At 35.2% G+C, this 12,366-nt stretch overlaps 1 protein-coding gene across 1 annotated transcript in view; it reads left to right on the top strand.

Moving 5' to 3' along the window:
- Nucleotides 1–12,366, top strand: part of COG5 (component of oligomeric golgi complex 5) — a 237,564-nt gene that overhangs the window by 1,456 nt on the left and 223,742 nt on the right. Inside the window, exons 2-5 of the mRNA XM_032484216.1 lie at nt 3,946–4,085; nt 7,020–7,077; nt 11,114–11,168; nt 11,269–11,338. Of these exons, the coding sequence (XP_032340107.1) occupies nt 3,946–4,085; nt 7,020–7,077; nt 11,114–11,168; nt 11,269–11,338 (323 nt within the window). The remainder of the gene's footprint in view (nt 1–3,945; nt 4,086–7,019; nt 7,078–11,113; nt 11,169–11,268; nt 11,339–12,366) is intronic.

Raw genomic sequence — 12,366 nt, 5'->3', positions numbered from 1 at the left:
TCTAGGATAGGCTCTCTGGCTAATGCATCTTTATATCTTAATTTAAATTCAGTTTAACCAAGTTTTGAGCTCCTAGTATATGTGCAATTCCCACCTTCAAGTAGCTCACCCGTTTTGGTAGGGGAAATAGTCTTGCAGAGGTATAAGGTAGGCAGTGTAACATAGTGTTGTAAGGGTAGCAGTAGAATTGTGTACAAAGTAAAATATTAATTCAGAAGGGGATGATAACCGGGAGTGGTTAAGGGAGTGTCAAGAAAGCTTTTCTGGGTGGAATTGGTTTTGAAGTGTGAGTAGAACTTCCCCAGGTGAAGTGGAAGAAACATTATATGTATGCCACACATGGCTGCTTATTTCAGTAGGATGTGTCCCAGGAAGTACTCTTTTGGTTGTTTTTGGAGGGTAAATAGGCCTCAATTCTGCTTTCTGTGTTTTCCTATTTAGTTCTCTTTTCCATTTTTTTAGTGTAAGTGTTTAAATCTTCTTTACTCTTTTCAAGCCTCTCCCTTCAAGCTCAACAAATAACTTTAAGGTTTCCTAAAAAGGAAAAAAAAGAATCTATCCGATAATGAGCTTCCTCCATTTCTTGCCTTCAGACCTGTAAACAGCCTAAATTTTCAGGCATCCTTTCTTTTTTTCCGTTGTATTTTCAGTTACAAAAGGAGTGGAGTCTCCGTTCCTACCCTAAGGACAGCCCCTCCTCTTGATGCTCTGGATTTTCTTCCTGGCTCTTCAAGGACCATGTCACTCTCATTCTGTGCCATTGCAATCTCTTTGCCATGGTCTCCAATGAATTTCTTGTGGATAAATCAAACCAACACTGTTGTGGTCCATATCCTACTTGAACTTGTAAAAGGATTTGACTTTTTTCTTGAAATACTTTCCTCAGGTGGCTTGTGAGTTTCATGCCCCCTCCCCTTTTTTTTCCTTTCAATTTCCTGATTCTCTGAGTGCTCTTTTCTGGCTCTCTTTAAATGCTCATTCTTCTTCATTTTGCCCTTAATTCAGTGGCTCACTCCTGGCTTCCCCTCCATAACATTCCTAAGGAATTAAACATTTCCATCAGTAACAGTGTTTCACTCTGTCAGGGATCTCCTGATGACAGAGGATAGGATTGATAGGGTTGGTGAGCAGATGCATAGTTTGAAATTTAGTGAGGTGTTTCTGATGTGCCTCCTGTAGGAATGAGAAAACTATAAAAGAGAAGCATTATGTGACTTGTCTCTTTAAGGATAGTCTGTCCTCAGACGCCAAATCCAGTGGCCGGTATTCAACCTTCATTGTATTTGATGATCTTTGACACTACCGACTACTTACTTTCTTTTTAAACTGACCCTTCTTTTGGTTTTTGCCATTCTCTCCTGTTTCTCTTTCTCGCTGAACATGTAATTTCTTTGATTGCTTTCATTTTTTCTGGCTACTCTCAAATTTTGGTGTTTTTCTGCTTCTGAACTCTATCTTAATTCTCCTGTTTTTGTGCATTCTAAAATTTCTTCCTAAATCATCTGGTCTTTTTTTCATGGTTTGAAAATTAATGTCTATGTACATAAATATACACATATATGGTTCTACCTCTCTTCTGAGCTATAGAAACAATCTCTACAAGACATTTCTATCTTTATGGTGAATAAACTACAACTAATTCTACATATAAAAACACGTGAACAAATTGTACAGGTTCTGCATATGAAAAAGTAAAATGAATTCTTTTTAATTGAAGTACAGTCAGTTACAATGTGTCAATCTCTGGTGTACAGCACAATGTCCCAGTCATGCATATACATACCCCTCTCCTCTAACCTTTTCCTCTGGTAGTCTCTGTTACCATTCATTATATGTGGTAAGTTAGATGTGTGCTTGTTCCCCATGTAGGTTATGAGTTCCTTGGAGGCAGGGGTGCATTCATGTTCATCTTTATACATAGATTCCTGGTTGTCTACTTAATGCAAAGCTGAATTCCCTATGTCAGTTACTAAGTCAATCTAATGAATCTCCCATTTTCAGCCTGTCTCTGACATGGGGAGCTCAGCTTGTGCTTTGTCTCATCCCCCATTGTCAGCTCTATAATGCCTATACAGTAGTGTTTGAATATTTGTCAAATTTGTCATTTCCTTGACATTCTTAGTGTCACTGTCTTAGGTCTTCATCCTTCACTTGGGCTGTTACCACAGCACCTTACTGGCCTCTGTGGCTCTATTCTACAGGTGTGCTGGTAAACCAGCTTTCTGGAAAAACAGAAAAAGCCTGATTTTGTGGTGTATGCCAATGTTCATGGTGTAAATACCATGGTCAGTTTTAAGATACCTACGTGTGATATGAGCTGGCTCACACAATTGCTGAAAATTTAACAGTTGGCTTTCGGGAGCTAGTCCGAAGTCAGCTCCAGGACACGACTGCATGACCGATCCTTTCTCGGTCATCCTCTGTAGGGCTGCCAGAAACTCTTCTACAACACAAGGCTGAGCGAGCTCTTTCTGGGCTTTAAAACCTTAATTGGGATATAGTCTGAACATTTTGGATGTTTTTACCAGCCTTTCTTCAAACTGCATCCCGACCTTCCTTTGGAACCTCAGATCCTATCATTCTTTACCTTTTCTGCCCAACACACACACTGTGATCTACACATACTGAAGTCAGTGTTCCCCTTATTTCTCAAAACAGGCCATTGCATTTGCTACCTCTAAACATTCCCTTTTGGAGTAGCCTTCTCCACTTGTCTGCCTGGCAGGATCCTTAATTCTGAGACCTACTTGGCGAATTGGAAGGAAATGGAGTTCTTAGAAATAAGGCCAAAGTAGCTGTTTCCTTCTTTCACTCCCCTGCACTTTGAGAGTAGTCAGGAATGAGTTTTTGCTTTTAGTACAATGATACTTCCAGCTCATGTATAGGTTGATTAATTCATTCAGCCAATAATGAGCACCTGCTGTGTGTCAGGCATTATTCAGACTATGGATGTGGCAGTAAACAGCAAAGACCTTGCCCTCATGGAGCATACATTATAGTGGATACAGACAACTGAGGTTTTCTCATAAGTACTCTATTTTGCTTGTTAGTTTCATAATCTCTGTCAGGGCAGTCTTACCTATGTGTACCATATAGCTAGGAGACAGTGGTGTATGACTACATTGAGTTCACTTCTGTGTATCTACTTTTAACTCACAATTCTCCATTTTTTTTCTCCCACAAATGTGTGGATTTCTATACAGAAGGGTGTCTTAACATCTAGCATCACTTCTTTTTCCTGTCTATTAAAGGTCTATTTTGAACAGTTTCTCATTCCATTTACTTATTTCACCCATAATTCCAAAGTTTCAGTAATACCTATAACTTTGTATTTGTCTGCTTCTATTAAAAGTCCAGATTCACTTTATCATAACAGTATTTGTGCATCGATCTGGAGATAACCAGAGATGATAAATACCGAATATAGTCAATTTTCTTATTATTGTTATTAGTCTTGTTTTCTTGAGTTAAAGGCTATGGTTAGTAGTTGTTTTAAAATTTTTCACTTAGTATTTTCCTTTTGACTCACGGCTAAGCTTTTAGCAGTCTGCACAGTGGTCTAGAGCATGGGTTCTGCAGCTAGACTGCCTGGGTTCAGATCTCAGACAGTGAGGTTGTACAAGCTGCATGCCCTGCCTTTGCCTGTCTGTTTATCTGTGAAATGCGGAAAATGGTAGTTCCAACAGGGTTGTGTGACTGTTGAATGAATTAATGTGTATAAAGTGCTTAGACACGTGATAAATTCTTAGTGAATATTACCACTCTCTTCTGCTGTTGCCCTCGCTCCTTCTTATTTTCAACAGAAAGCATTTACAGCAGTTCCTGGTGTAAAAAAAGACCTCAAAATATGTTAACTATGGTTGTTACTGTTCTGTTGATTAATATCTATGGTTTCGTGCAGTGTAATTAATAATCAAAGACTTTTGTTCTTTATTTTTCCCCCAGAGTGTTACAGTGATTTTTTAAATGAAGACTTTGATGTAAAGACTTATACTTCCCAATCTATTCATCAAGCTGTGATTGCTGAGCAACTAGCAAAACTTGCTCAAGGAATCAGTCAGTTGGATAAAGAACTACACCTACAGGTAATTCCAGTATTTTGGGTCATACAGATTATTCAGCCCAAAGTGATAATTTATCATTTTTATAATCCTTTTATTTAATCTAAATGTATATTTACAAGAACAAATACATATTTTTCATGGTGTGGCTTATTTTTCCAAGTATATTCACATACACATATTTACATACACTTACAGTATTATTTAAATTTATTTAAGTAATAAAAGTATTTAAAATTATTTAAATACTTACATATTTATATATAGATAAATTTTTTTGATTCTTGTAAGAAGGCACTGGGGATTGAACCCAGGACCTTGTGCATGGTAAGCACTCGCTCTACCACTGAGCACTATCCCAACTGCCCCCACCAAGTATACTTCTGAAAAGCTTTCTGTAAACTGCTTTTTGTTAGTTGAAAAATTAATATACCCACCTCTCCAAAACCTTTATTTATGCTTTGTTTTCATCATCTTAACTGATATGAAAAGAATATACGTAGGCAAAAAATAGGATGTCTTTGATACATATAATAGAAAATGGAATTGTAAAGCAGAACAGCATGAATAAGAAAAACTGGAATGTTCCCATTGGCAATTCACATTCCATGAGCACAAAATGTAACATTTGATTAAATTATAGAAAGCTGGTAAATTTATGGTGGATAGAACATAATGAGGGGAGTTAGGAGATAGAGCCTAATCTCAGTTGTGCTGTTGCCTTTCATATCATGTAATGTCTTCAAGTCTTGGTTTAAAAAAAATGTATAGAATGGGTTGGAATAAGTAAGGAGCAAGAGGAGATTGTAGTCAAAAATCTTGAATGTTCCCTCCTCTTATCTAGAATGCTGTAATTTTCAAAGAGTGGTTTTATGGTGTATTTTCTAGTGTTGCCTTTTTTTCTGAGTAGGCACTGAATACATATGTAAATGAATGAACAAATGCATGAATAAATGAACTATTTACCAGGAAATCTGGATCTGGTATAACATGACCCATGTTCACTTAAATTGTATCTTTATCAATTAAAAGAGTAGCTTAGTTAGGACTGGGATGACTTCTAAGGTCTGTTTAACTCAAATTCTGATTATATAATTTGAGGTCAGTATTTATTGAGACACATTTATAAGATAGTTTTAATTGTCAGGCTTTGCATTAGGCTTGGGGATAGAAAAATGAACACATTTCCTGGCTCTTCAAGGATTCACAGACCAGTGGCAGGTACAGACAGAAATAATAACAGGCAAGTGATGCCTGTTTTTAGTACATAGTGTTTGTGGAGCAGAGAAAAATGTACTTAACCCTGCGTAGGTTTCTCAGAGGGTAGCTTTTTGCAAGAGCCACATGAAATTCTTTCTGCCTTTTTGTGATTGGTATTTTCCTTATTCTTTGCATCTAGTACCTTCTCTGAAGGAATCAATGAAAACAAAATATATTTAACATCTCTAAGTGGGGGCAAGTTGTATTTATAGTAGTTTCGGATGTGAGGTAAAGGAAGTCTGAGTCCTGGTCTGAGATCTGAACGTGCTATAATTGTTTTTATGCAGAAGCAAAATTGGGATAATGCTAACCAAACCCATAAATAAAACATAATAAAATAATTTAAAATATCATTGAGCTGAGTAAAATTATAAACGATGTACCGAGGTATGTATTAGTCTGGGCTTTAGTGCAGGAGCGGAAACCACTCTAGGTATTTTAAGCAGGAAGATATTTAACACAGAGAATTGGATGGACAGCTAGTGGACGGAGGCAAAGGATCTCCCATAGATGCAACACAGAGGCCTGGAAGCTCCCACTGCTAAAGTTCAGCTTCTAGGTACCTGGTAACTCTGGAATGATCAATATGACTATCTCAACTGTCTCTAAATCCTCAGGTCTGAGGACCTTGCTTACTAGCTGAAACAGTAATGGGAAATAGCTTTCCTCTTTCTTCTTTCTTCTAAATCTCTTAGAAATTCACCCAGTTGACTGCAGGAGGAGTCTGTGAAAGTGTAATTTTAGGCTTTTCAACCTTTCCACAGTATTTATTCACAAGGGACAAAGAATAGAGAATAAAAGAAAATTTGTCTTGTTAGGATGAACACATTAATGACCATATCAGTGGACTGGGAAAAATTCAAACATCTTCTGGGGAAGAGGCATAGGAGACCAAAAATAACACGTATTTTAGATGGATATGATTGAGATACTCGATAGAATGACAGTGACATCTGAAACAGGACAAAGTGGAAGATGTAAGGGTTCTAGTGAATGAAGCTTTGCTGATTAGGAGCTTCAGTTCACAGACTAGACATGAAAATTATTCATTGCAATAAAATGTACAAAACAATAAGGATTCCTGCATTATTCTGAAGATTTGCTTGATCTTTTGATGTCTCTGGGAATCTTTTGCATGTGTCCTTCAACTCTTAACATTCATTTATTTTTTTTGGTGTGCTTATTCACACTGCCCTAATTTTCTTAAAAATACTAGTCTTCTGCAAGGAAGAGGATTTGCTATGACATTGGGAAACTGGAAGCGGAGGGATATTCACGATAGGTGGACACTAACTCTGCTTTACTTTCCAAATTAGAATGTGGTCTTGATAATGTTAAGTTCAAGAACTAAAGGAACCTGATGTTTGAAAACATTCTTTAAAGGGAAAGCATGTATTAGCATGGCAAGAATTCGTTGTTTTTTCAATTTTGGCACAGCTCTGCCTGTACATCCCACTGGGAAAGGAAGGAGCTAGTGAAAAGACTGTATCTTCTTTGGCTCTATGTCCAACTATAAGCATGTTTGTGTTCCTACTAATAATTCATCTCAAGCACACCTTTATAACCTGTATTGTTTCCTTGGGTGTTAGCATTTTCCCCCTTTATCTGTGGAGAGAGGCCTTCAATTCTACATTGTAGTTAAAAAGAAAAATACCTAATACTTAGAGCAATGCTGATTATTCATTTCTTAATTTTCAGGTTGTTGCAAGACATGAAGATTTATTGGCACAAGCAACTGGGATTGAGTCTTTGGAAGGTATATTTCCATTAACTATTACAGATTATTATAGAGCTAGTCCAGGGCTCAGAAACTTTTCCAGTGAAGGGTCAGAAAGTAGATATTTTAGACTTTGCAGGTCATACCGTCTCTGTTGCAGCCGTTAAAACCTCTGCTATTACAGAGTGAAAGCAGCCAGATAACATGTAAATGAATGTGTATAGCTGTGTTCCAACAAAACTTTAGTGACCCCTGAGCTAAACTATCTGTGTTTAAATCCTTGCTTTGCCACTTACTAGATGTGTGACTTTGGACAAGTTACTTAACCTTTCTGAGCCTCAGTTTTATCTATAAAGGAAGAGTATTAATGTATACTAATTTGTTATTTTGAGGATTAAGTGAGTTAACAAAATGCTTAGAACAATTCCTGGCACATATTTAGTGCTTCTGTAACTGTCAGTTAATTAAAACAAGCAAACAAATCAACACCACCCAAGTAGTAGAAATAGGCTTGAATTCTTTCCTTATATTTGGCTTTCCTTAAAATTCTTTTCAGAAGTAAGAGTATAGTAGAATAATAATACATCAGATTTTTATTATTATGAATCCTCTTAATTTTGTTTGACTACAGCTTTTATGAATTTTTCATTCTCTTTATTAAATTAAGCTACATCTCAAATATGAAATGTTAATATTTTACATTATCATTTGTGTTGCGATTACTATTAATCATTGCACATCAAGAGAAAGCTATGTGATTTTTCCCTGTTGATCAAATTCTTAAAGAGGAAGAGTTTTGCTTTCTGTGATACAATGTTTAATGCTTCCCCTCCGTAAGTATTTCGTATGTGCACTCCAAGGTATTATTCTCAGCATGTACACAGTTTCTAAGACTTTGAAGAACATAATATTTCAGACAAATAGTTTGGTTTATTGAATATTTAGGATCGATATCAGACTATGGAAAAATTAAGAGGCTCTAAGTACTGATTAACTATTGAAAATTATTTTTTTACATCTCATAATACTTTTATGTGTTTCTGGAAGCAAATAAACAATACCCTACTTTACTGGTAATTTTTTAAAACAAATGATAAATGATTTTTTCATTTATAGAAACCCATAAGAATGTCATGGGTTCTTTCACATTGATTCTGAGTATATATAGGTGTAGATGAATCATCACAACAAAAACACTTCTCAGTGTGGTTTTCTCATATGTGTTTAGTTCTATAATATGCTTGTTTCCCCCAGGATGCTTTTCAGTTATTACAACATTTAAAATATACTGTTAGAGTTGGAATAACTATCCAATGGATGAGTGTATATAGTATAAAAGCTGATTTCTCTGAATTTCTATGATAATCTAAGAGTATTCTCCAGAATATTTGAACATAAAAAGTCAAAATATTAATCAGTTAGTATTCATTTAGGCATGATGTGTATTTCTAAGCACTTATTGAAATATTTGAGATATGTGTCATGTAATTGAAAATGAATTATTATTCCAACTTGTACTTCAACTGCTTTTTCTCCTATATATTAAACTTTTGCCATATAATTCATTTAGACATATATTTAATAAGTCTATTTTGTTAAAATTTGCTCCCTCTTCATTTATGTTCATTTAAATTTTGGTTGAGAATTTGCTAGGTTCTAGGAAGCAATAACAATATGCAGAGTCCCTGTCCTTATGAAATTTGGAGGTGTATTTAATTAAGCCTATTTTATTAAAAAGGGAGAGCCTAACTTACTAATTTGTTTGTTCAATGAGTCAAATAGTAATTGAGAACTTGTTAGATGCCAGGCACCTATGAGCAATAGACAAAGTCACTGTCCTCATGAAATTTATGTTCTAGGTGGGGAATTAGGCCCCCCCAAAATGTACAAGTAGGAAACGTCAGGTATTTGTAATTCCTAGAAGAAAAGAAAGTGGAGGAAGGGGAGTCCCTTACTAGCTAGGACAGGCAGGGGATGGCTTTTTAAGATGACGTTTGAGCTGAGATTTGAATGATCGGGAAGGAGAATGTTGTAAGCTGAAGGACCAGTAAATGGAATTAGCTTGGCATGTTTGAAGGGCATATAAAAAAGACCCATATGACTGGATTTTAGTGAATGAGGGAAGGAATTATAGATGTGGTTTTTGGAAAGGAATTTTGATTTTCATTCTAAGTGCAATGGCAAACCATTGGAGGGTTTTAATTAGGTATGTTGTATGATTAATGCTGTAAAAAGTTTTCTCTGGGGGCTCTATAGGAAGGCAAGATTAGAATCCAGCATACCAAGTTAGAAACAGAAGTAGAAGTTGATGGTACCTTGGGTTAGAGTGGTGGGTGTAAAGAGAGAGAAGTGGGTAAGATAGAGCTAACAGGATTTGTTGATGGGAAATGAAAGGTCTGAGGGAAAAAGTCACCAAGAATGAGTCCTAAGATTTTAGTCTGAAAAATTGGATAGATGATGATATTAGTAACTGAGATGGGTTAGACTAAAGAAGATTATGATTTTGATGGGGCAGGAGTAGGGCAGAAATTATCTTGGGTGTCTTAAATTTGTCATAAGAAAGTTCAAGGCTAGAGATCTGTGTGCGTGTATGTGTGTGTGTATATAGATAGGCAGGTATAAAGAAAATCTGTGTAGATATATGTACATATGTGTGTGTATAAAATCAGTATTTTATTGAACAGATTGTATGCAAAACACTGGGATTGAACGAAATCCCTAAGATTATAGATAGAGAAGAGAAGACGGTGGAGGATCAAATCTTGGCATACTCCAGCATGGAGAGATCTAACGGAGAAGTAGGAGCAGCTAATAAGATAGGAGGAAACCTAGGGAGTGTGATGACTTGGAAGCCTAGAGAAAAAAAATGTTTAGGGAGGGAATGGTTTTAACATATTGTAACTTCTGAGCGTTCGAACAAAATAAAGACAGAACTAACAATAGAATCTGGCACTCTGGAGTTTTCTGGTGACCTTGGCAAGATCTGTTTTGGTGGAATATGTATGAAAGCTATTGAGAGTGGGTCGTGGAGAGAGTAAGATATAAGGAAGTGATAATAACAAGTAAAGGCAGTTCATTCTTGGAGTTTAAGGTCAATGAACCATAAAACCAGCAGAAGTAAGGGAATCCTCGGGCTAAGAGAGGATTCTGTTGAACAGAGCCTTATTAAAACATATTTGTATGCTGATACAAATGTTTATTTTAATATTACTTCATCGAATATGTGACAACATTCTATACTTTAGAATACTGTGTTTCAAAACTACAACTATGGCAGTTGAATATACAAACTGGGTTTTAAAGAATGGAGTTCAAAATAATTAAATTTATTACAGATTTAATTTAATCTATTATAATATTGGACAGTCTATTTTTAGGCATATAAAATGGTAAAATTTAAGCTCCATCTTCCTGAAAATCATTTTACAATTTTGTAAGCAGTTCTTCATGTTGTGTAGATAGAAAGTGACAGCAATAAATACTTGCTGTCCGTGTTTATTATTTATGTAGCATGGGGGTTAGAGAGAGGATACCAGGCAGAGACTATCTCATTTCCAGATTATTCAAGGCCCTGTAGACCAAGCTGTGGACTTTAGTTTTAATGAAGGAGTGAAGGGGAGACTGTGAAAGGGTTTTAGCAGGTGTGTTATGTAAAATTTGCACTTCCAAAGATCACTCAGGCTTCTTTTTTTTTTTTTTTTGTAATTTTATTTAGTACAATACATATTAACATGAAATTTACACCTTTAGCCATTTCAGTGGCATTAATTACATTTACAGTGTGGTGCAACCATTACTATCCAGTTCCAGAACTTTTTCATTACCCTAAATGGAAACCCTGTACGCATTAAGCAGTTTCTCCTCACTCCTTGTCACATTTGTTTAGTGGAGCAAGGATTGGAGGGAACCACTAGTTAGAGGCTTCTACGATAATTTAGGTAAAGATATTGGTTGCTTAGATTACAATGATGGCAGAAACAAATTGAAAAATTTCTCTATTCTTTTCTTTTAATTGTTTACCCAACTTGAACTCTTTTAAATTTATAAAGTAATATAAGCTGTTACGTTTTCCTAGGTGTTCTTCAGATGATGCAGACAAGAATTGGGGCTTTACAGGGAGCTGTTGATAGGTACTGTTGTTCATTTTATAAATAAATGAAATTTAGAAGATTATTATCCATTGATATTTTGAAGATGACTTTGTCACTCCTCTTTTTGTTTCTCCTTTAGGATGAAAGCAAAAATTATTGAGCCATACAATAAAATAGTAGCCCGTACTGCTCAACTAGCAAGACTTCAGGTGGGTTCCCACTGTCATTTCTTTGTACTTTTAATTCATTTTGTTTTTATAAGTGAACAAGTTTCAAAAGAATGAATTCTGAGGAAATAAGAAAATATGAGAGAAAAGGGGAAAGATACTAAAGAGCTTTAAAAGAAGATAATCCAGTCTAAAAAATAAAAATCTAAACTACTATTCAGGTGAACAATTTTCACTCTTATTGCAGTATATAATCATTTTACTAAATTCTTAGAATTCAAAATTATTTCGTTTAGTAGGAAGGGATAAATTGGGAGTTTGAGATGTACAAATCCTAACTACTATATATAAAGTAGATAAAAACCAGATTTCTTCTATGCAGCACAGGGAAGTATATTCAAAATCTTGTAGTAACCTATAATGAGAAAGAATATGAAAACAAATACATGTATGTATGACTGAAACGTTATGCTGTACACCAGAAATTGACACATTGTCACTGAGTATACTTCAATAAAAAAAATTTAAAATAAATAGGGAAGGGAAAAATTATTTTTTAATAAAGAACAGAAAGAAACCTAACTTTCATTCTTATAGTATGCTATGATCAAAAGTAAGGAACTCAAACCGATATTTTGTTCTAATAGCAGTACTAATTCGTTATTCTGGAAATTCGGTTTTTGACTAAAATGTAGTGATTTTCTAGCTTTATAAGAGAGGTACACAAAACATTTTAAAATTTATTTTTCACATAGTTTCCATGATTATTCAAAAACTATTGCCTGTAGTTAGATATGGAAATTGTTTCAGACTTTTCACACTTACAGATACTACTGCTATGAATAGTTTTATATTTGAAGTTTTTTCCTCTTTGGGTTATTTTCCTAGGAAATCTGTTAACTTTGCACACCATTTTACAAAGCAAAGTAAAAATTGCTTTTATTTTCTTCATTCCCTTTGTATGTTTTATTAATGTAATCTGAGGGTCTGATACTATCCTGTTATTTTTTTTCCTTGTGTGTGTCTTTTATTAGTAACACTTTTCCCTTCTCGCTTGGGGATCTTATTTA

The sequence above is a fragment of the Camelus ferus genome, chromosome 7 (assembly GCF_009834535.1).
Source record: "Camelus ferus isolate YT-003-E chromosome 7, BCGSAC_Cfer_1.0, whole genome shotgun sequence".
Classification (NCBI taxonomy): Eukaryota; Metazoa; Chordata; class Mammalia; order Artiodactyla; family Camelidae; genus Camelus; species Camelus ferus.
Note: the sequence above shows the minus strand (reverse complement) of the source record. Positions and strands in the feature narration are given on the sequence as shown.